This window comes from Gopherus evgoodei, chromosome 2, assembly GCF_007399415.2.
Source record: "Gopherus evgoodei ecotype Sinaloan lineage chromosome 2, rGopEvg1_v1.p, whole genome shotgun sequence".
NCBI lineage: Eukaryota > Metazoa > Chordata > Testudines > Testudinidae > Gopherus > Gopherus evgoodei.
Genome location: NC_044323.1, coordinates 45,142,372 through 45,167,546, shown reverse-complemented (window position 1 = coordinate 45,167,546; position 25,175 = coordinate 45,142,372). Strand labels below are relative to the sequence as shown.

The 25,175-nt window shown below is 41.7% G+C and overlaps 1 protein-coding gene and 1 long non-coding RNA gene across 4 annotated transcripts in view; both read right to left on the bottom strand.

Annotated features, from left to right (window-relative positions):
• The window catches only part of AKAP9 (A-kinase anchoring protein 9), a 204,250-nt gene extending 179,343 nt beyond the window's left edge, over positions 1-24,907 (bottom strand). For all 3 annotated transcript variants that reach the window (XM_030550534.1, XM_030550535.1, XM_030550536.1), the window contains exon 1: positions 24,710-24,907. In XM_030550534.1, coding sequence (XP_030406394.1) covers positions 24,710-24,757 — 48 coding nt within the window. In that variant the 5' untranslated portion in view covers positions 24,758-24,907. The remainder of the gene's footprint in view (positions 1-24,709) is intronic.
• On the bottom strand, positions 14,511-15,726 carry LOC115645637. Its single transcript, XR_003998792.1, has 2 exons — positions 15,314-15,726; positions 14,511-14,575 (listed from the first exon to the last, which is right to left on the bottom strand). It is a non-coding gene; the product is annotated as an uncharacterized LOC115645637 (long non-coding RNA).
• Positions 24,908-25,175: the final 268 nt, after the last annotated feature.

The following is a 25,175-nucleotide window of genomic DNA, read 5'->3' as shown; positions in this document are numbered from 1 at the left end:
TAATATAAGGAATTGCCCTTTTCTAGTTTGCTTTCACACTAGGCCTTCCAAATGTATAGTCATTTTTACACATGCCATATATCACCACAGTACTGAATTTCCACACAGTAACCAGGATACACACTGGCATATTATTCTTATTTTAATCTGACTTTACTTTGTGTATAATTTTGCTTCTGTGAAAAAATGATACTGGGAAATAACTTCCCTTAACCTGTTAAGAAATATTTTATTTCACTTGTTTTCTAAAAAAGAGTATCCAACTATTTTTACTCACTTAAAGTAAAACTTCCATGATATGTTGGACATCTGTAAATTCTTTTGTATTAGGTGAAGAAAAACAAACTGGAGACTGTTTATTAATTTCAAGAACACAAAATATTAAAAGAAAAATCAAATTTCCACATAAAATCATTCATCTAAATGAATGGAGGATCTGGTAGTTAGGCTGCCTAGCACTTTCTAGGATAAAAGATTTTAATACCTCCACAGTTTAAAGGAGACCATTGAAATTGGACAAGGAGAAAATCTTGGGGTTAGAGAAGTGTCTTTTCTTTATCCCATGAAATTCCATAAAGGTTTGGTTGAGATATAAACTTTTTGAAAATCATCATTTCCATTCTATTCCTTGTTTTCAGCAAAATTTTGGCAGCTTGCCAAAATAAGAACTGAACATGACTATTTTAAGGTAAAGCTGGGCCCATACCATCATCAGTGCAACAGCACACACTGCACTGAGAAGACAAACATGCAGGGAGAAGAGGACAAGGAAGAGACGGCCAGACTGAGCTCCTGACAAAAAAATCTTCTCCATGGTTTGGTGACATATGCCCCGCACTCCTGGGGAAGGAGGGGAGAGAGATAGGCAGGCTGGGATCCCTGCAACCACCTTGAGAGCCAGCACATGGCCTCAACAGCCCATTTTCCTGCAGGATTATAGCCCTCTCCTGTTAGCACCTGATGTCCTGTAGTTTAATTTACACATAAAATAATTTTTGTTTTTTCCTTTAAAAAAGCCCTGCAATATTACATAGAAAAACCGCTGTAGCATGATCTTAGATGTAAAGTCCAATAGACCCCTGCCTCGTTAAGTGCACTTGATGTACAGTACTCAAGGAATGAAGTAGAGCTGAGTAGTGAATGAGGCTGTTCGTAGGATCCTTGCCTCACTTGCTCTAAAAGTTGGAAGGTGTGTAGAGAATGAGGCAGGGAGTTGCAGGAAAAGAAATGATAGTCTCCTGCTTAAGGCAGCTGAATACCACAAAGGAGAACTCAGTTCTGACCCTATCTCTGTCATGATTGTCCTATGTGACACTGATCAAGCCACTAAAACCACAATTTTGGAAGGTATTTCCCTCACTGTGTGTTCCTCATTTCTAGGAGATACCTGGAGGCCTGATATGCAAAAGTACTGAGCACTCACAACAGCAAAAGACATCAGTGGGAGCTGTGAATGCTCAGTACCCCTGGACGAATGACCCCAGAGTTGAGTCTCAGGATATTCTGAGTTCTAATCATCACTCTGCCTGTGGTTTCAGACAAGATTCTTCATCTCTTCCCCCTCCCGCCCCCCCGCATAATGGGGCTAACACTCTTATTTCAATGTGTACATTAATTAACGTTTGTGAGGCACTCACATTTTATGTTGATGAGCGTCCTACAAAAGACTCTGAGGAAATGAATAATTCTGTATTTATTGGAGGCTTTAGACAGTGTGTACAATAAATAAGGCAGGGAACTAATTGAATAAAGAGGATAAAAATAATGAACAGCTGTCTCATGTCCTGAGCACCATCTATTCCAGAGGTAGGCAACCTATGGCAAGTGTGCCAAAGGCAGCATGCGAGCTGATTTTCAGTGGCACTCACACTGCCCGGGTCCTGGTCACTGGTCCGGGGGGGTTCTACATTTTAATTTAATTTTCAAAGAAGCTTCTTAAACATTTTAAAAACTTTATTTACTTTACATACAACAACCGTTTAGTTATATATTATAGACTTATAGAAAGAGACCTTCTAAAAACGTTAAAATGTATTACTGGCACGTGAAATCTTAAATTAGAGTGAATAAATGAAGACTTGGCACACCACTTCTGAAAGGTTGCTGACCCCTGATCTATTCTGTGCAATGAATATTATTAAATCATGTAATTAAATACTGTATCACAATGCATATGCACAAAATGGGCAGAATTACAGTTGCAAGGACATTATTCTGGCATTTCCTAACTTTCATGTGCTTGACATCAAAACCCATTTTGTTTTTTGAGTAGGGTTTTTAGATTATTATGGGGTGGTACCCTGCAAATCTCTCTCATCTTAGGTATAGACCACACTCACTACAGGCCACCTTCACCACCACTGTGCTTTATTTTACATATTTACAGGTCCCAGTCAGGTCTCCCTCCTACTTCTGAGGGAGAAAGAAGCAGTACCAGCAGCAGCAACCAGATCGGCCTTCCTTCAGATTCTTTCCCACCACACACATTTATCTACTGGCAGCCTCTGGGGTTGCTTCTTTCCCTAATTAGGCCTTCAGTTATTGCCCCACTTGTTAACTGATCCTCTGTTTAGGTCCCAATTAACCTATACTGGTGGGGATTTGACTTTCAATTCCTGACTCAGAACCCCATCACACAGATTAAATAGTTTTTAAATGACTGTTTTAAAATGGCAATATAAAGTAATGGCTGAGTATACTACTATCACTAAAAGCTATTATTTAGAAAACATTATTCTAGTAGGTGTAATTATAGCCGAATGAATCATATGATATCAGTAAAAATATGCATCTCTGAGGTTTACCAATCTGAAGCATGTCACATACTTATTTCCATTTTGCTTTATTAGAACATTCTAAATTCAGAATGTAGCAAAACTGCACAAATGACCATCACTAATTTTCTATTTGCAGTTTTTAAATCAATAACAATGTTACAACAAACCTAAGATTCAGAGCATGTGAAAAAAATTGTTATGTAAGTAGCAGGGTATTCTGAGTGACCAAGAAAAAACTCAACACCAAGCTTGAGAATAGCTATGTATTACCTTCCAAAATGACCATACACAGTATTTACCTAAAATTAGCATAGGATTAGACAAGTAACCTTAGAAAAGCAATGTCATTGAAAATCAGTAGTTGCTGCTAAGATATTTGGGGGGAGGGAGGAAGACTCTGCAAAATACTTATTTCACTTTCTACTGAAAATACATATTCTATCATTTTTCTAGTCTTTATTTGGGTCCATATGCAAAGTGAACTAAATACATTTAATCTCTTATGTGTTAAGATCTTCTCAATACATTCATGTACCAAATGCATTAACCTGCAATAGTATATATAGCAAACCTTCATAAGGCATACCACGTAGGTCCCAATCCTGCAAACAGTTATGCACAACTAATTTAACTTCAGTGGATCTACTTACATGAATCAAATTACTCACTAGCAGAACTGTTTGCAGGATTGAGCCCACAGACTCTAAAGAGTTTAAACATTGTTTGTTTGTATAATGTTGATGGCTGATGACAACGTGATGAAATATTGTATGACGGTAGTTTGAATGGCCTATTATTGCTTTACAATTTACCATTTGTGGCCTGTTTAACAAGGGAGGCCATCTGCCTTAGAATTATTAATGTGCAAGACCATCTTTATGGAACTAGTGTCTCATCTGGAGTGCAGAGGAGTTATTTATCCAAGTAATGACAATTATTTTTAATAGAACTATGTGTATAAATACCCTCTATCAATGGGGAATATAGATCCCTTTCTCTAAAACTAAGCCAAAGGATACTCCCAACTTGAAAAAAAAATCTAATTACTATATAAATATTTTGTACCCACCTATTACAAGCAACCCCTAAGACTACTGTAACAAAGAGACTATTTACCATCTAATTATTTTCCTTACATCTTTGTTTACACTGTACACTTGGTAGCACTTTATGTACAATTAATTTCACTGTTTTGTTGACAATGCAAAGAATGTGTTTAACAGTAACAGCAGCAGCAGAACTTTGAATCTGAAGAGGCAGCAAGAAACATGCAGTTGTGTGAACAGATAAAAAGAGAAAGCAGGAGAAAAGAGTAACTTGGGCATGTTTGACAATTATGCTCTCAGAGCTAACCAAATAAGTCCTCACTAACAGGGGAGCAAAACCCCTCTTCCCTCCCCTGTTTTGTTTTTTAAGAAATTTCTTTTAAAACATCAGGACATGTTTGTCAAAGGATACACAAATAGAAAATTGAATTATTTAAAATTAGTTAATCTGAAAAAAATCATCTTGACAGTGTCCCTTTAAACTCAAGCAAATAAAGATAACACGGAGAAAAGAAGAAAAATAACAATTTATAATGATCAGGGTGAGGGACATCATAATGGGTGACAGTGAAAAACATAAGAAAACACTTAACATGAGCGCACACAGACACATCCCATTTTCTTGATAATTTGTAATATAAACTGCCATGCTTTAGTCTGACACCCGTTATTAGTTTAGCAAAAAGTTAGAAATAGCATTTTTCTACTGGGCCTATGTTACATTCCTTGTTTAGACAAAATTCCAACTGAAGCCATTAAAATCTGTGGGAGTTTTGTCTAAGTTGGGGGTGCTGAAGAAGGCCCTGGTCACTGTCCATGCACTGAAGTCTATGGAGTTCTATGTGGGGACAAGGATTTGTCTGCCTGTGAAGGATCAGGGCCGAGGTAGAAAAAAGGATCCTGTATAGCTGGTTACACCCAAGCCTGAAAGAGTTGACTATTAGAATGTCATTCAGAGTGAGCAATTAAGTGATTTTTTAAAAAACATTTGGCTCACAGTGTGAAAGAACAAATTGTTCTCTTCATTGATACTAAACCAGAATTAAGATAGTATTCAAAAGAGGTTATAAAAAAGAATAGTTACTTTATTGTAAGTTTTCTGTGGAGGGAGGGGGTTGTTATTTTCTTTTTAAGATGTTTTGTCTGTATGGATCCTACACACAAATGGAATCTTTTCATCAGTAGTGTACTCCCACTCCCACTCAACGGCAAATAGGGCAGAGCAGCCCCAACCCCTTCTCAGTTCCCTCACTAATCCAGAATTCCAGGAGAGACTGATTCCAAAGGAATGGATCATGGGATCCATAAGATCAAAACAATGATAACTGGAAGGTAAGTAACCTTTCTTCTTCAAGTCTTTATCTGGGTGAATCCATTTATGGTGACTAGCTAGTAGTTCCGACATTAATAGGAGGGTCTGAGAAGTTCAGCTAGCTAAATAAGAAATACTCTTCCCAAATTTGGCATCTGATCTAGCTATAAAGTCCAGGATGCAATGTTTGGTAAAGATTTAGAGCTCAGCCTGTACGGCTGCCCTGCAGATCTCTGATATAGGAATATTTTTAGACATGTTGAAGAGATTGCCTGGACTCTAGCTGAATAGGCCCTGCTACAGAGGGAAGGGGTACATCTGCTAGTTGATAACATTTGTAGTGCAGTTGGATAATCTCTGGGAAGAGATAGCCTGACCAGTCAGTTCTCCTTAATGCCACATATAAACAGGGTGATTTTCTGAATGGCTTTGCCTTTTCTAAATAATAAAGAAGGACTCTGAAGATAAAGAATGGAGGTTAGTTTCCACTGAATCTAAGTGAGGTTTGGGGAAGAATACAGAGAATTTGATAGTTTGGTTTATATGAAAATTGGACACCACTTTGGTATGAAACTGAGGTTGGGGTCTCAGCACTGCCCACATCCCCGTAGAAGACAGTCTTAGGAAGATGTGGTATTAGTGCTTCAATCTCAGTAACTCTCTTGGCTAAGATAAAAGCCACAGGAAGGCAGTCCTGAGGGTCAGGCCTTGCCTACATTGGGGACGGTGGGGGGGGGGTGCTATTCTGAGAAAGGGATCACATACAGCCAAAACTTCATACATACATAAGAAAACATTTGAGTCCAGTAGGTTAAACTGCTTTAATTATTGTAATAAATAACTTCCAATGTCATAATCTTTGCACACAGACTGACTGATTTAAAGGGACACTCCCAAGAATGGTAGGCCTGAACTGAAACTACAACTTTGATCTTTGTTTACTGATGTACAGGTCCTGGCATCCTCTTTAGTAGGCAAGTTTTTAAGGGCAATTTCAAGGATCCTGCTACTAAATATTCTGGAGGAGAAATTTTCAATATCCAGCTGTTACTTAAATAAAAAATGAAATGTTTTATTAGGTTAACTAAATTATTTATTTATCTACCACCTACTTATAGTGACTTGACTCTGATGTATTTATTTATCTTGTACATTTGATACATTTTTATTTCTAATGTAAGAAAACAGACTGAACTAAAAAAAATTTTTAATGGCAAATTAGCAATTAAAATAATTTACAGTAGAATATATTCTGGGTTTTTCAGCCTGCACAATGTCCTTTTAAGAAAAACTTACTTACTTCACAGACATTTACTAAAGCAAAAGTTGGATAGACTAAAAATATGTTGAGAGCCACAGATAACTTGAAAATTATATGGCAGACATGCAAATAAGTCCTGGATAACTGTTCATTTTTGATATTTTGAAAATGAACTGAGAAATCTGCAATAGAAAGTCATCCATCACAGAACCAACAAACCAGAGAAGAGTTATATGCAATATATCTAAATATGGACATTGTTAATAACCAATACAGGATTGCCAGTCTCCCCAGTCAATGAGTGACATACATTTAAAAACAAATTACTATAGATCTGGATATTTTAAGTGATTGACAATTGGATATAGAGCTTTTCAGCTCAAAGGACTTGTTTACACTATGCAGCTTTTAGCGACAAGGCTGTGTCGACACAGCCTTGTCGCTAAAAATCATTACGTGTGAACGCTCTCTATCGCTATTTTGTCGACACTTCTGCAGACAAAATACTTCCAGCCCCATGAGTGGTAGTTGCTATGTCAGCAGAAGAGCGCTCCTACCAACAAAGCCCCATTCACACTGCCTCTTGCGTCGGCAAAACTTTTGTCTTTCGCGCGCGGGGGGGGCTTTTATAAGTACCCATGAAAGATAAAAGTTTTGTCGACATCCCAGTGCAGGCAAGACCTAAGTCACTACTTGACTCCAGTTCAGATAAGCAGTGAAAGAAAGTCGTTACCACACAATCAGTCTGTGATGGTCAGTAAAAGTGATTTGTTAATTTCTGCCCAGTTATACTAAAGGACAATCATTTCACAAAGAAAGACTATGGCTGAGGCCATGTCTACATCTAAAATTTTGCAGCGCTGGTTGTTACAGCTGTATTAGTACAGCTGTATAGGGCCAGCGCTGCAGAGTGGCCACACTTACAGCAACCAGCGCTGCAAGTGGTGTTAGATGTGGCCACACTGCAGCGCTGTTGGGCGGCTTCAAGGGGGGTTCCGGGAACGAGAGAGCAAACCGGGAAAGGAGACCAGCTTCGCCGCGGCTTGCTCTCGCGTTCCCGGAGCCACCCTGCAAACCGCAGGGAAGGAGACCTGCTTGCTCGGGGTTCCGGGAACGAGAGAGCAAGCCGGGGAAGGAGACCAGCTTCGCCGCGGTTTGCTCTCTCGTTCCCGGAACCCCGAGCAAGCAGGTCTCCTTCCCTGCGGTTTGCAGGGTGGCTCCGGGAACGAGAGAGCAAACCGGGAAAGGAGACCAGCTTCGCCGCGGTTTGCTCTCGCGTTCCCGGAGCCACCCTGCAAACCGCAGGGAAGGAGAACCGCTTGCTCGGCGGTTCGGGGAACGAGAGAGCAAACCGGGAAAGGAGACCAGCTTCGCCGCGGTTTGCTCTCGCGTTCCCGGAGCCACCCTGCAAACCGCAGGGAAGGAGACCTGCTTGCTCGGGGTTCCGGGAACGAGAGAGCAAACCGGGAAAGGAGACCAGCTTGATTACCAGAGGCTTCCTCGTTCCACGGAGGTCAAGAAAAGCGCTGGTAAGTGTCTACATTGGATTACCAGCGCTGGATCACCAGCGCTGGATCCTCTACACCCCAGACAAAACGGGAGTACGGCCAGCGCTGCAAACAGGGAGTTGCAGCGCTGGTGATGCCCTGCAGATGTGTACACCTTCAAAGTTGCAGCGCTGTAACTCCCTCACCAGCGCTGCAACTTTCTGATGTAGACAAGCCCTGAGATAGTCAAATAGACAGAGGGATTTAGACACATCTTTCATAAAGTTACTGAATGGCCTCAATTTTTCAGTGTCCAACTTAGATCCAGAGTTGGTTGAAATGCAGAATTTTCATTTTGCATGAAATTTTAACATTTACTTTTGTTTCAAATTGGAATAAAATACATTGTGAAATTTCCTACAAAACGAAAATTCTGAAAAACGAATCAGAATTCGTTTAAAATTAAAATTTTAATTTTTTTATGTTTTATTTTTTAGATTTCATGGCATCAGTAGTAGAAGATATGTTATTGTCATAATATGATGAAATGTGCAAGAATTTGGGGAATTTGTCTATCATTTATTAATTCTGTGGGAGAGTCTCTGTATCTCTCTCTTTGTTGATGTGTAATTATCAATGACCAATATCTTGTATGGATAAAATGTTACAGAATTATAATGGAAGTTCCAAGGAGATGATGTATCAGGGCTTGAAGTACTCAATTTAACAGTCAAAAGGATACTTTAATAAGTGCTGGAGGCAGATAAGTTTGGCTGTCCTGGTGAATCTCTGACTTAGAAGAGTGGGTTAATGGAAGTTGCTAAGGAAATTCCAGTGTAGTAAGTCTTTCCCCTCCCCAGTATAGGAAATTTAAATCCTGGAATATATTGCAGCTGTTGAAGAAAATATCGGAAAAAATAGTTCCTCACACAGTTTTAGTAGATGAATGATCTCTGTACACAATATAAAATATTCTTAAAACCCTAGCTACATAATGCATCCTACTGAAACTGACCTCAGAAAGAAAGGCTTTCCCCTTTGTTCTGGAATCTGTTATCTATCTAAGCAGTACATCTCTTCCAGAGAAATTCCACATAATCTAAAAGACTGTGTCTATTCTTTACTTTGGAGAGTAACAAATACATTGTCCTGGGAGAATGATCATGTGCTTTTCCCTTGTTGCTATATAGTCAGACTCAGGAGGCACAATTAAGGAGGAACACACGATGCAGGATAATCAGCTCATGGAAAAACTAAACCAGGGCTGAGTGAAGTGCTTTTGTCTTTCTTGCTAGTTTATAACCTAGCGAAAGAAATTAAAAACAAAATACTAGTTTGGTTTAATGAGCAGCAGGGTCTACTGTAACTCTGTCTGATCATTTCCCTCATAATCCACACTATATCAAAAATATTTTAAAATCTCAAACTAACATGCTCAATATTGCCAACACCAAGTATTAAAAAATCATGAGGCAGAAACTGCAAAATCACAAGATTTTTAAAAACAACAAATCTTTGGGGAATGTTTTGGCTCTGGTTGCTGAGCCTTTAAGGAAGTTGCTTCATGTTTTCAAGATTTGCTTTGCAACTACGAAGACTAGAAATGTACTCGTTTTTAAAAAATGAAAGCTGAGATTCTCATGTAATTGACTCTAGGAGTTGGGGTTTTAAGGAAAACACAACAAATATGACAAGTCATGATAAAATCATGAGCTAGCAATACCGTAAGTGATGCATTCTGAAGTGCTGTATGCACAAAACTGCAGATTAGTGAAATTACATAGAGTATTAACCCTGCTCCCTTCAAATAGATCAAATCACCATGACTCATTACTTAAGTTATTTACAGAAGTTTTATTCATATCATTTGCTACTTGCGACATCACTCTTTGCTGTTTATTCTCTCCTTACATCTATTCTGTTCTTCCTTCTCAAGCACCTGCTCCTTCCCTCTGTCCCTGCACATGCTTCCCTTGTGACTGATCCTCCCCTTCTCCTACAGATAGATAGCCTAGTTCTTCTCTCCCCCTGCTCTCTTGAGCTTGCTATCTCATTCCCTGCTCCCTAGTCAAATGACCCCTTCAGTCTACTGGCAGTTCCAGTATTGCTGTTGGCTGTAGTCCTTGAGGATACCCTCTTATTTTCTTTCTCCCTTGCCTGTAGCAGTAGTTCCTAATGGAGACAATTAGTCTTTGTTTTTACATGCTTTTACACATGGCCAACATCTTTATAACGTACAGGTACACAGCCTCTTCCAGAGGCTAGAAATCAGCACCATGAGACAGGGCAGTTCTCTGAAAAACCACCAGCAAATGCCCCATAGACAACAGTTGAGGGCTGCTGCTCTCTTATGCGCTTTGGCTTTGTATGTAGTAAACCATCAAATCTGGTCAAAGGATAGTGTTTATTTTAAAGTTGTTCCTTTTGCAGCATCTCTCTGCAATAACAAAGTGCCCCATTAGCCAATCCCAGTTATGAGAATTCCTTGATGAATATTAAAGACAGATCAGTGAAAACAGACTGTGACCTCTGGCTGTCCATTAACGATCAGACTACAGCAGAGGATCAAGCAGGGAGATGGGAAAAGAGTTTATGATAGTTGCTCCCTTCATTAGTTCAAGGTTTCTAACAATTATATATTAGTAACACAATTTGGAGTTGAAAGGATACTGATAACTGATGTTGGAACCACTTCAACAGACTTTTTCTGATTTTCTCTTTTTCACTGTCCTCTTATTTTCCTTACAGGTTTACATTATTTCTCAAATTGCAATTTTTCCAACTATTGATTACTGTTGGATCTCAGGTACCATTCTGCAGCAATAGATCTCTGTACAGGCATTTAAGAGTAAATTTTTGATAGATAATGTTGCCTGTAAAAAAAACAACCAACAACTATATTTTGTATTTCTCGTGTGACCTATCCTCAAACTGTCAAGCACTACTTTCCCTAAAATACTGGATGCACTTTATTGAAAACACTGTACAATTCTTCTATTAAGTGAGAATTTTTGTACAGAATTTATATTTATTCACACTAATTTGAAAGTTCAAAATATTTCTATCTGTACAAGTAAATTGGAAATTGTGTGACAATATAAAGATATCTGCAATGGAAAGCTATGCTATTGTAAATATAGATGGTCGCTACAGCCCCATCATCACAAGATCACTGAAAAAAACAGGTAGTTTGAGAACAGACTGGAGAAGGAAGAAAAGGCAGTTATAACAAGTGCCTCTTCACTTGATTTGTCAAACTCATGTCTCCTGGATTTCTCCAAAGTAATTTTCCATCTATATCCTTCCCTGTAAATCTCTCCTTTATGGTTTGAAAAATAGTAAAGAGATAAAAGTTGCATTTTTAAATGTCTACATTTATTACTTTTGGAATGCTTCTAAGGACAATTTGTTGGCTTATTTTTGCCCTTTTTTTGGAATCATGGGAGACCATCTTTAATTTTTTTTCCCCCTTATTCACAAAAGAAATGTTCCCAATTGGGAGGAACACGCTATTGTACGCAGTTTGTAATTTTTATGAGAACGTAACAAAATTAATGTCATCTCCCAGATGATAGTCTTAGCGTATGTCTTCACTACAAAATTAGATCAATTTTATAGATGTCGATCTTAGAAACCGATTTTATACAGTAGATTGTGTATCCCGCCCACTAAGCACATTAGGTCGGTGGAGTGCATCCACAGTACCGAGGCTAGCATGGACTTTAGGAGTGTTGCACTGTGGGTAGCTATCCCACAGTTCCTGCAATCTTCACCGCCCACTGGAATTCTGGATTGAACTCCCAATGCCTGATGAGGCAACAACATTGTCGCAGGTGGTTCTGGGTACATGTCATCAGGCCCCCCTCCCTCTTTCCCTCCATGAAAGCAACAGCAAACAATTGTTTCTCGCCTTTTTTCCTGGGTTACCCATGCAGACGACATACCCAGGCAAGCATGGAGCCTGCTCAACGGTCACCGTACATCTCCTGGGTGCTGCTGGTAGATGCAGTACTGCAGTGCTACACAGCAGCATCTCCTTGCCTTGCCAGCGGCAGACAGCGCAATACTACTGTTAACCGTTGTCGTCATCGTATTGTGGGTGCTCCTGGCCGACCTCGGTAAGGTCGGTCAGGGGTACCTAGACAAAAATGGGAATGACTCCAGGTCATTCTCTTCTTTAAATTTCATCTAATGGAGATTCAGTCCTGCCTGGAATATCATTCCAGCTGGAGGCTTCTGCCTCAGGCTGCTCTTCCAGCCAGCAGCACCACACGGTCGCATCTACCCCAGCCTACCCCTTGCTCCCATGGCTCATGAAGCCTGGACAGTAGTAAGGAGCAGTTCAACGATAGGCTGAACAAGTGCAGAATGGTTGTAGAATGTGCCTTTGGATGTTTAAAAGCTCGCTGGCACTGTCTGTTGACTAAGCTGTTTGTGATTAGATTAGAACAGTATAACAAGGCATGCGGCGCATCACAGAAGCTTTGAAAACCAGTTTCATGACTGGCCAGGCTTCGGTGTGACAGTTTTGTGTGTCTCTCCTTGATGCAAACCCACTCCCTTCATTGATTTTAATTCCCTGTAAGCCAACTCTGTAAGCCATGTCATGAGTCGCGCCTACCTCTGTGAGAGCAATGGCAAACAATTGTTTTGCGCCTTTTTTCCGCAGACACCATACCACAGCAAGCATGGAGCCCGCTCAGATCACCGCGGCAGTTATAAGCACTGTAAACACCACACTCATTATCCTGCAGTATATGCAGCACCGGAAACTTCAAAAGCAGGCGAGGAGGCGACGGCAGCATGGTGACAAGAGTGATGAGGACATGGAGACAGTTCTCTCAAAGTACAGGCCCTGGCAATTTGGACATCATGGTGCTAATGGGGCAGGTTCCTGCCATAGAACTCTGATTCTGGGCCCGGAAAACAAGCTCAGACTGCATAGTGTTGTGGGTCTGGGATGATTCCCAGTGACTGCAAAACTTTTGCACGCGTTAAGGGCCCTTTCACGGAACTTCGTGACTTGCTTTCCCCTACCCTGAAGTGCAAGAATAACAAGATGAGAACGGCCCTCACTCTTCACAAGCAAGACAGCTACCGGTCAGTCGGGAATCAATTTGGAGTGGGCAAATCTACTATGGGGGCTGCTGTGATCGAAGTAGCCAATGTGATCACTGAGCTGCTATCAAGGGTAGTGACTCTGGGAAATGTGCAAGCCATAAGGGATGGTTTTGCTGCAATGGGGTTCCCTAACTGTGGTGGGCCAGTAGACAGAAAGCATATCCCTATCTTGGGACCAGAGCACCAAGGCAGCCAGTACTTAAACTGAAAGGGGTATGTTTCAATGGTGCTGCAAGCACGGGTGGATCATAAGGGACATTTCACCAACATCAATGTGGGATGGCTGGGAAAGGTACATGATGCTTGCATCTTTAGGAATTCTTGTCTGTCTGAATGGCTGCAGCAAGGGAATTACTTTCCAGACCAGAAAATAAATGTTGGGGATGTTGAAATGCCTATAGTTATCCTTGGGGACCCAGCCTACCCCTTAATGCCATGGCTATGAATCCATATACAGGCACCCTGGACAGTAGTAAGGAGCTATTCAACTATAGGCTGAGCAAGTGCAAAATGGTGGTAGAATGTGCCTTTGGATGTTTAAAAGCGTGCTGGCAGTTTACTGACTCGGTTAGACCTCAGCGAAACCAATATCCCCATCGTTATTACTGCTTGCTGTGTGCTCCACAATATCTGTGAGAATAAGGGGGAAACATTTATGGCGCAGTGGGAGGTTGGCAAATCGCCTGGCTGCTGATTACACGCACCCGGACACCAGGGCAGTTAGAAGAGCACAGCAGGGTGCGCTGCACATCAGAGAAGATTTGAAAACCAGTTTCATCACTGGCCAGGCTACGGTGTGAAAGTTCTGTTTGTTTCTCCTTGATGAAAACCTACCCTCTTAGTTCACTCTACTTCCCTGTTAGCCAGCCGTCCTCCCCACCCCCCTTTGATTTCTGCTTGTAGAGGCAATAAAGTCATTGTTTCAATTCATGCATTCTTTATTAATTCATCACACAAATGGGGGGATAACTGCCAAGGTGGCCCAGGAGGAGTAGGGGGAGGAGGGAAGCACCAGGTGGGGTGGCAGAGGAAGGGAGGAGGGAAGGCCAAGGCCAAACTGCACTTCAAAACTTATTGAATGCCAGCTTTCTGTTGTTTGGGAAGTCCTCTGAAGGGGAGTGATTGGGTGGCCAGAGGCACCCCCACCACATACTTGGGTGTCTGAGTGAGGAAGCTATGGAACTTGGGAAGGAGGGCCGATGGTTACACAGGGGCTGCAGCAGCAGTCTGTGCTCCTGCTGCCTTTCCTGCACCTCAACAATACGCCAGAGAATATCAATTTGATCCTCCAGTAGCCTGAGCATTGCTTCCTGCCTCCTCTCATCACGCTGATGCCACCGATCATCTTGATCCCACCATCGCTCCTCTCGCTCCCATCACCTGTCCTCACGTTCATTCTGTGCTTTCCTGCACTCGGACAGTATCTGCCTCCAGGCATTCTGCTGGGCTTTCAGTGCGGGAGGACTGCATGAGCTCAGAGAACATTTCGTCGCGAGTGCGTTTTTTTCACCTTCTAATCTTCGCTAGCCTCTAGGACAGAGATGATATGGGGAGCAGTGAAACATTTGCAGCTGTGGGAAGAAAAAAAAAGGGAGAGTAGTATTTAAAAAGACATTTTCGAGAACAATGGGTAGACTCTTTCATGGTGAACCAAGCTGTTAACATTACATAGCACATGTGCTTTTTTTATAAGGTCGCATTTTGCTTCTTATGTTGAGGGCCTAACGTTTGGTGTGAGAAATCACATACGCAGCACCGGCAGGCAACAGAATTCGGCTTGCAGGCAGACATAGTAAGCCACAGTCTTTTGGCTTCTTTAACCTTCATAACAAGTGGGGATGGTTTCAAACAGCAGCTCCCTCATTTCCCATACCAAGCACCCATTGGGTTGGCCATTTAAAAGAAGGGGCTGCAGTTTTGGGGTTAACGTGCAGCACAAACCCAGCTAACCCCCCCCAACCCACACCCAATTCTCTGGGATAATCACTTCACCCCTCCCCTCCCCTCACCGCGTGGCTAGCAGCGGGGATGATTTCTGTTAAGCCATAGGCAAACAGCCCAGCAGGAACGGCCACCTCTGAATGTCCCCTTAATAAGATTCCCCTATTTCAAACAGGTGACCCTGGGAGTACATCCAGGAGAGCTTCACTGAGATGTCCCTGGAGGATTTCTGCTCCATCCCCACACACATTAACAGACTTTTCCAGTAGTTGTACTGGCCGCCAATGCATCCCAAGTCTTCAGGACAAATCAATCATTAAACACGCTTGCTTTTAAACCATGTATTGTATTTACAAAGGTACGCTCACCAGAGGTCCCTTCTCCGCCGTCCGGGAGCCCACCTTGGGAGGGTACTAGATCCAGGGTGAAAAGCAGTTCCTGGCTGTCGGGGAAAATGGTTTCTCTGCTTGCTTGCTATGCGACATCTTCCTCGTCGCCAAAATCTGCATCCCTGTTGCGTGAAAATCCATTGATGGAGTCCATGCACAGGGGTGGGGTAGTTGTAAGGGCACCCTCTAGAATGGCATGCAGGTCATCAAAGAAGCGGCATGTCTGGGGCTCTGACCCAGAGCGGACGTTTGCCTCTCTGGTAGGCTTGCCTGAGCTCCTTAAGTTTCACCCGGCACTGCTACGGGTCCCTGTTACAGCCTCTGTCCTTCATGCCCTTGGAGATTTTTTCAAATATTCCAGCATTTTGTCTTTTGGAACAGAGTTCTGATAGCACGGATTCATCTCCCCATACAGCGATAAGATCCAGTACCTCCTGTTCGGTGCATGCTGGAGCTCTTTAGCGATTCTGTAGTCATGTGTGCTGATCAGCTTGCCACGATGGCCAAACAGGAAATTAAATGCAAAACTTCGCAGGGCTTTTTCTGTCTATCTGGCCAGTGCATCTTAGTTGAGGAGTGCTGTCCAGAGCAGTCACAATGGAGCACTCTGGGATAGCTCCCGGAGGCCAATACCGTCGAATTGCATACACTACCCAAAATTCGACCGAGCAGGGTCGATTCCAGTGCTAATCCCCTCGTTTGGGAGGAGTACAGAAATCATTTAAGAGCCCTTTTAAGTCGACAAAAATGGTTTCGTCGTGTGGATGGGTGCAGGGTTAAATCGATCCAACGCTGCTAAATTTGACCTAAACTTGTAGTGTAGACCAGGGCTTAGTCATCTAAGGAAGTTTCACAAACAACTTTACCTCTATTGTTTTTATCTTATAGCTTGTAAAATAAAAATTGTTATTTAACATTTTAAATTACTAGCACCATCTACAAAGGGTTATTCAAATGACCTGCATAAAATCTGGAAATGCCTGTCTTTGACGAGGCTTACAATAACAGCCTATATCCCTTTAACAACAACTTCTAGCAGACTGCCATGGCAAAAAATAGTATATTGCTGAATCCTCTAAGATTAGAGGAAACTTTCTGCCTTGCAGCAACACTAAACCCAAGGAAGTAAGTTAAGGAGTCACAAGTTAATGTAGAGATGAACTGAAGGCAGCAGGTACAGGAACACCAGAAACAGTCAAGCCACAAATAATGAAGCAACACTGAGACTTGTGAAACCCAGCAGTAAAAAGCAAAGTACATCAGTAAGAAGGGGAAAAATAATTCAACTATGAGAGGGAAGAAGGATTCCAGTGAGAAGTGTGGCAATCCAGGACTTCAACATAATTGCAATTTTTCTTGGACACCCATTCATGCCTGAAAGCCACTTGAAGGAGCACACACTGAAGTATCAAATAAAGAAAGTTAAACAATCTCTTTCCAAAATGAAAGAAGACCATTATGTGGAAACAATTCTGTACCAAGGAGGAAACAGTGAAGCTTTAATAAAAAATGTATAATGGCTTAGCACAGAAGTTCCAGGGTTTTTTATTTATTCAATTTTTAGTAGCATGAATGTTGAGGCAGAGATCTCATGGATCACTTCTCCTCCTCCTGATCGCTCAGTCAAGCTGGCACTTCATCCTGGCAGCAATTACCATATTTGCATGTCTTGTCTCAAACATGTACACATAGTTAATTTTAATGCTAAAAATCAAAGATGTTCATTTTTTTTTAAATAAAGAAGTGTTGCTGTATATTTCATTTCTTTGTTCCCCTACCTCCTTTGTTCCTCCTCACCCTCAGCTATGCCATATTCCCTCTCTCCCCCATCTTCTATTAAAAAAAAGTTATCCCCACAAAGGAACAGTCAATCCTCACACATTTACAATTTCCTTCTCTAGGCAAAGTCTGTTCTCACACACCCCCATTCAAAGTAAATTACCACCTCCACACATTCATAAAAAACACATACATGATCCAGAACTCAATTCTACATACCTTCCCACCTATTTAGATTGGGGATGAACAAGAGAAAGTACTGGCAGGAACCATTTGAGGAAGAGGATGAACAAAGAGCAGGAGTTCTGATGGACCAGCGAAAAGAAAATTCTGCAGCACAAGAAAAGGGAGCCCAGGAGTCATCTGGAGGCAGAAAAGAAAGGAAGCAGGAACAGGTCCCTTCAAGAGAACTGTCTCCAGCCCTATTCTATTCCTCCACTGCTTCCTCACAGCTTCCCCTCTGAGTCCCAGTCAACCAATCTACTGAGCAGTTTGCTTTTCTCAGTCCTGTTAAGCCTATACTCATCCACTCCCTTCTCCACCTTATTCCAGTGCATTATCAGGAGTCTCCTCTCCAGTTTCTCTCACACACACACCCATGCCAGACTTAGTGGTAACCCACAGTAAACTTCTCACTCTAGCTAAGAGGACTTGAGCACTTCCTTATCGTCATGCGTTTTTGGTTTTTTAAAGCATGAAATGTGAGAGCAGTAACATAATGCTTACCACAAGCAATGCCTTTTGTTACATAATATTTCTTGTGTTAAAAAACTGATTCAAGATGCACACTGGCAAGAAAATGTTTGTATAATTCTGCTTCAAAAATGTTTTTGTTCAACTGACTGAAAGCAGTTGGAAACAAAATGAGCAATCTGCACCTGAAAGCAAAACAAGATACATCAGTAAGGTCAGCTTTTCAATGACACACAAAATTTAGTTTTAAGAAAGAGAGAGGATGCTACTCACCACATCCTCAAAAATTGCAAGAAGTTTCAGCAGTTACCCTGAAGAGAAAATAATATTTAAAGGATTGTTCATTAGAGGTAAACTTTCCTAGTTAAACAATTTCAGACTAAATTCTTTATGTTACATTTAAACACTGACCTGATGAATTGTGGAATGAAATCCTTTCATGCTTCTGTCAAGTTAATGATTTTTTTTTTTAAACTGGAAACTGGAACAACCTGTAACTTCATTCTAAGAAATCATAATTTCTCAACACAATTAGATCAGATGACAGAAGTAAAACTTATCTTGTGCATCATTAATTTGTAGGGAAACAAAACTACAAAGTTCAGGCTACCAGGCAACATCAGTGTATTTGTCTGGATACATTCCACCTTCATGATCAGCCACTAGAAACAGGCACAAACAAATATTCACAAACCCAACTGTTGAAGATATTTTCTGGTACAGTTAAATTTCTGAAGGCATCATCAGACAGACCTACAGACTAAAAATGGCTAAGCAGCATTAGCTCTCCACAACAAAGGACCTAACATTGTAACCTTTGCCATTATACTTGCTCTGATTATTACCTAGTATAAATCAAAGACATGCAAGTTCCTTGTTCTGTGTTTAAACATGTACTAAATAAATCAAACTGCTTCAGGCACTTTAGGGAGTATATCTCCATGGACAACATGCTTTCAAGCAAGGGACAAGTATGCACTGTGAATATACAGAAGACATTGACAATCATTACAACGAATAGAGGGCATTCTGGATACAAAAAAAAAAAAAGATATAGACAGCACTTAAAAAGCCCTGAGAATCCAGAATTAAAGCCAAAGCTGGAATAAAGATTTTCTAAGCAAAATTCAGTATAAATATGACTGAACAAGCTAGCCACTATGCCACCACTGCCCTTCATCCTTCCTCCTAAATGTAACAGAAGACAAGAGCATGATCAAACACACTGGGAGGTAGTTTATGTCCAAAAAGTTTCATTAATGTAAGATGAACAGTTTTACAAAACTTCATACTGACAGGAGGACTACCCATTTAGCTTTCATCCAGAGAGGACTAGAAGAACGTATAAGTTACACTAAACTTCCTGGAGTGAAGTCAAGGAGAGGACAGATCTAAATAGTAGTCACAGAAGGGAATCAAGGGAAATGCCATAAGAAAAAAGCACAGTCCACCCCACATCAGAAGGGAGCTGCTGGGCTTCCCTTTCCATCAGTCTTTGGTTCCCTTTTCAATCATTCCCACCCTCATGTTCCATGTCCTTACCCCTGCATGTAGAAAGATATAATTCCATTGAGAGGTTTCCTGACATTGTAAACCACTAGTTCAGATGTTGAGTAATTGCAAAGATTACATTTCTTTGCAGAGTATTTGGGGGTTGTTGGATTTTTTTTTTTAAATAACTGCACTAGAATTTTCCTATCAGAAATAAAATATTAGTGTTACTATAATATTATTGTCAGAGTAAGTCTTGATGGTTATGAATTCATAGCATAAAAGGGTGCATTTATTTTGAATTAGATGTTAAAAACTACATAAGAGGCACCCATCCAAAACTCTGGATGTCCTTGACATGTTGTCATAAACAGACAGTTAAGGGTTAATGCCTCTTTTACCTGTAAAGGGTTAAGAAGCTCAGTAAACCTGGCTGACACCTGACTAGAGGACCAATAAGGGGACAAGATACTTTCAAATCTTGGTGGAGGGAAGTCTTTGTTTGTGCTCTTTGTTTTGGTTGTTGTTTGCTCTTGGGACTCAGAGGGACCAGACGTCCATCCAGGCTCTCCAAATCTTTCTGAATCAGTCTCTCATGTTTCAAAATTGTAAGTAATAGCCAGGCAAGGCGGATTAGTCTTATTTTTGTTTTCTCAACCTGTACATGTCCTTTTTTTGCTGAGAGGATTTTACCTCTGCTTGCTGTAACTTTGAACCTAAGGCTAGAGGGGGTTCCTCTGGGCTATACAAATTTGATTACCCTGTAAAGTATTTTCCATCCTGATTTTACAGAGATGATTTTTACCTTTCCTTTCAAGAACCTGATTGATTTTTCCTTGTTTTAAGATCCAGGGGGGTTGGATCTGTGTTCACCAGGGAATTGGTGAAGTCCCTCAAGGCCACCCAGGGAGGGGAGAGTTTTGGGGGGACAGGAAGTGCTCCAGACACTAAAATTTCTGTATGGTGGCAGAGTTACCAGATCTAAGCTAGTAAATAAGCTTAGAAGCGTCCATGCAGGTCCCCACATTTGTACCCTAACGTTCAGAGTGGGGAAGGAATCTTGACACATGTATTTCAAAACAAAACACTAGATAGTTACAACAAAAACTGTCTGAAACACTTCTCCCCACCCAGTTAATTATTAGCATCCCATCATTTTGATGGAAAGGATTGGAAACAACTCACCACAGTAGGGGCAAGGACTAATAGATATCTAGCTAGCTAAACAGATGATACTGTGTGATCCAGCGTGATCAAGACAACGAAGAGGAATCCCTGGAACATGTGGATAAAGAATAAAGGGGTGGGGAGAGTAAGGGATCATTGAGAGCAGCTGGCTAAATACGCAGCTGCTTTAGAGCTGGCCAAAGATAGAACCTGGAGAGAGGAACCCAGCAGCAGAAAGTCACCTAGAGCTGGGGAAAGAGCACATTTGAAAAAGGGAGAACTCAAAGAGGCAGCAGATGCAGGCTGCCACTGAGTAGTAAATATTGCAACTGGCAGACCCGGCACGCAGGAAAGAGCAGTTTGTCCAGTGTTCCTGGGATCTGGGCCAGAGAATATGATGTGAGAAGAATCACCTAGAGATCCCAGGAGGCCTTGTAGACTGTTGCCTAGAGAAACAAAAGCTACAGCTCACAAATTCAGCAAGGAGGCAACACGAGGGGCTTCTCTAATGCAAACACTAGAATAGAGGTTCTTAAACAGGGTGTGCCCTCAAGAGGGGTGCTGAATGTATTCTGGGGGGCATAAGCAGCTTTGCACATTCAGAGCTGGGTGCCTGGCACAGCTGCTGCTCTCCAGCCACCAATTTCTGAAGGCAGCACCGCCACCACCATCAGCAGAGAAGTAAGGGTGGCAATACCATACTATGCCACCCATACTTCTGTGCTGGTGCTGACAGCTGCGCTGCCTTTAGAGGGCAGCACCCAGTCAGCAGCCTCTGCTCTGCCTTCAGAAATGAGTGACTGGACAGCATGATCTGCTGGCTCGGAAGCTGGGAGTGTAAAGTACTATAGACACAAAGAAGGGGACACAATTAAATGATTTTGAGAACCACTGCACTAGGAGATGCCACAGGCATCAATGTTAGAGCCAACAGCAGCCTATGCAACCAACAGCTAAGAAGATTTCCCTCCCAAATAAGGTAACTTTGAAGAACCTTTGGAACTAGACAAAGACTGAGATATTAGCCTTGTAACTTCCTATATGATTGCCCCTTAGGGAAATAGCCTGGAAATTTTCTGTACCTTTCTTCTGTACACAAACCACTTAGGTTTCAGTGTAGAGTCTTTGCACCCCTTCTTTTCTGCCAGCCCTAATAAATAATCTGCCTTTATTTACTAGGTGCAAGTGTCTACTGGGAACCAACCAAGAACAAGAGCCTGTAAAGCCTAGCATTTGAAGTGCATAACGTGCTTCCCTCTAAATTCATGGTATACAGCAGGCTATGTATCACAGCACACCTGGTAATTCTTCTAAGGAGAGAAGGGGGAAACTTGTCAAATACAGTAGATTGTCTACTGGTTGATGGCACTTTTTAAAAGAATTATAAATAGGCACAGTGGCTATACTTAAAAGTTTCTACTGATTCATAATTTAATTGAGTCTACCACTGTTCTCCCAAAAATGTATAGAAAATCTTTCAAACCAGCAGAAACGTTTCAATTGCAATTGCTATGTATAAACACAAATGTGAACATGGTAAAAAATAGACTTGCATTTATTTAAAATTTTTAGTATTGCCATAAGAGTATATGGCACTTTTTAGATGGAGTAAGGTAAAGATGATTTAAAGAGCAAAGAGGTTAAAGTGGAAAGATATTTTAACACCTGTGAAAGAGTACTTACAAAAGTGTTCAGCATGAATAATAGAGAATAAATGTTCACTGAATTATTATTACAAGAGCAAATTCTTTCCTGTGTGCACAGCATCAATTTTTAAATAAAAAAATTAAGCTACAAAAAGAAAGATACACATTTGGCAATTCCTTAGCTGTTCCCCACCCCCTAATATACTTCATTTCTACATATGATGGTCTAAAAAAGTGCTGAATGTCCACATTGTGAGCTGGGAATCTCAAATACAATTTTTTAGAGAGAGAAAATGGAATTGCACAAGTTATCCATGTTTAGCAGCTAATATCAGTATAACTTGCCAGTGCTTGTTCTTTATTCATTGTTGTTCAAAATGACTACTTGATAAGTTTAAGCAGAATGACTAATTTTATTAATTTTTACATTGAAAAACTTTCCCCCTATGTTTCAAAAAGAGCAGTTTAATACATAAATTTACAGTGTACACTGCCATGCCATACCAAAACATCTTTGTTTGCTTATAACGTAATGCTGGCATACAATACCCACTGAAGAACTAGTACAAAACCATAAAACTGTTTTGATACCTCAGCAATGGAAAGGTGGCTATAACATTTACATACACTCTGTATTGGGGAGCATTTATTGCAAGATAGGGCCTTTTCTGATAGTTTAGTACTACTCACTGATACTTCTCCAGTTACACATTTAGGTTAACCATTTTCACAATGTTAAGATTTGGCAAAATATGCTATTACATTGCTAAAATAGCTTATAGCAAGGAAATCTATGGGAAATATCTAGTTGTACAGGATTTCACCTACTTGATAAAGATCTTAAGGATTAAAACTGGGTAGAATCCTAATGGACTTGTAGACCTAAGGGGCTTCAGAGCCTCCTGACAATATCATCCATTCAATTTGATACTTGGATTCTAGACTTATTTTTTCTCTTTCTCCTAGGTGTATTGCAATTGAGTGAAGATCCAGTGAATCTCACCCTTTCTTACCTCTTCAATCTCTCAGCTGCCCAGGCTCTCTCCTGCCCATTCTTCTTCTACTCCCTGCCTCCCGTTACTTGTCCCTACTCTCAAACCCCACTCATATATAACATCAACTTGCCATCATCATGTCGTCTTGCCCTATCCCTTCATTAATTTCCTTTTAGACTGTAAATTCTTCAGGGCAGTACCAGGCATAATGGAACACTGTTCCTGCTGGGGGCTTTTGGTTGCTACTCCAATAGAAATAATATTTACAAGATACAAGTCACAACAACCAAATAGAGGCACTGAACACTTTTCTGGATAACATATCTTAGCCTATTCAGCTTTGCACAACTGAATTTCCAACCCCAATTTCAATGAAGAGCCTCTACAAGACAGACAGAGATGGACATTATCGTGTAGTTACAGATTTACTTTGTTCTCCAACTGCACACATGATGTGATCTTGCTAAACTATCTTTTCCAATGTGAACTGACAATTTATGTTCTATGAATTCTAGTATTTGGCGGTACATTGCCCAATTAGATGGACAAATTAAGGCCAATAGCCATGGTTTACTAAACCTAAATTTTGCTTTTACTATGTTTTATTCTAAGGGTTGGATAACCCTTAATCTTCTCTCACTGATCATTTGTGAGCTTCCCTTACTCTAGGAATAAGGTCATTATAGTTGAGCCAACGTATTCTTTTACAGATATATTCTAAAGGTGATTTGTTTAAATACATTTAAATTATCAATAAACAGCTGATTATGGAAATAGTTTGGGAAATAAGGCATCAAACACACTACATTGTAAGGTTACTTTGCAGTATTATAGCTCACTGAAGACAAGATGTCCTTCAAAATGAAAAACAGTTATCTCCATAAATGTTTACATTGCATTTTTTTTAAAATGTGAACAGCAGTTTGTGCATCAGGTTAACTGTATGTTGCAAACTGCATTTTCCTCACTACCAAATCTCCTTTTGCTAAACTGAAGTGACTTTAAAGTGTTTTATCCAGACCATTAAAGCTATACACATTCACAAAAGACAGCAGCACACAAAGAGTTTCACTCACAGAAATGCCATTAACTTTCAATGTTTAACTACTGGCACCGGTGGCACTTGCCAGTCATGGCCGTCCACCAACAGCTGTCACGAGCCAATCATACAGATTAGAAGAAAACCTGCTCTGGAGGCCACTGCTATAAAGGAGAGTATCCCATCTCCTACAAAAACCACATGATGACTGCACACCCCTTTATCAGCGACACAGCACACTGGATACCGGTGAAAGTAAGAGTTCTTCCTACACTTTGGGGTGCGCTCACCCCAGGCTACTCAACAGAGAATTTGGTTCCCCTCCATGGCTTCCCCCATCCTCTCCTCCCAACAACCCCCCCCACAGCTTCCCCCTCAGCTTCCCCCGTCCCCATCCACCCCCAGCTTCCCTCGTACCCCCCTTAGCCTCTCCGTCCCCCTCCCATCCCCAACTTCCTCTGTCCCCCCCTTGGCCTCCCCTCAGCTTCCCCCGTCCCCGTCCTTCCCCCTCCCCTCAGCTCCCCCACCCTGCTCCTCTCCCCGCCGCCACAGTCTCTCCTCCTACCTTGGCTTTCCCGGCCTCTAGTTTCTTCTGTCTCTCCTCGTCCTCCATGGCCCCTGCGCGCAGAGAGCAGACGCGTTACCGCCGCCGCCAGCCGGCCCCGCTACAGCGACAGGAGCCTCCGTCGCTGCTCCACCGGCGCCGCCATCTTCAGCTCCACGTAAACACGCGCGGCCGGGAACAGTGACGTCCGCGCCGCCGCCTCCTCGCCGAGCCCCGCGGGCCGCCGGGCAGTGGGAGCCACGGCAGAGGCGACGGAGAAGGGGAGACGACCCTGCGCCCCCCTCCCCCCGGTACTTACCAGGGGGATCCGCCTCCCCGTTTTGGAGCACCCTGCCCCCTAATCTGCGGGGAACCACACACACCCCGAGATACCTGCCCCTCCCCCCAATCTGCGTGGATCCACACATCCCCCGAGATACCCGCCCCTCCACTCCAATCTGCTTTGATCCAAACCCCCGAGATACCT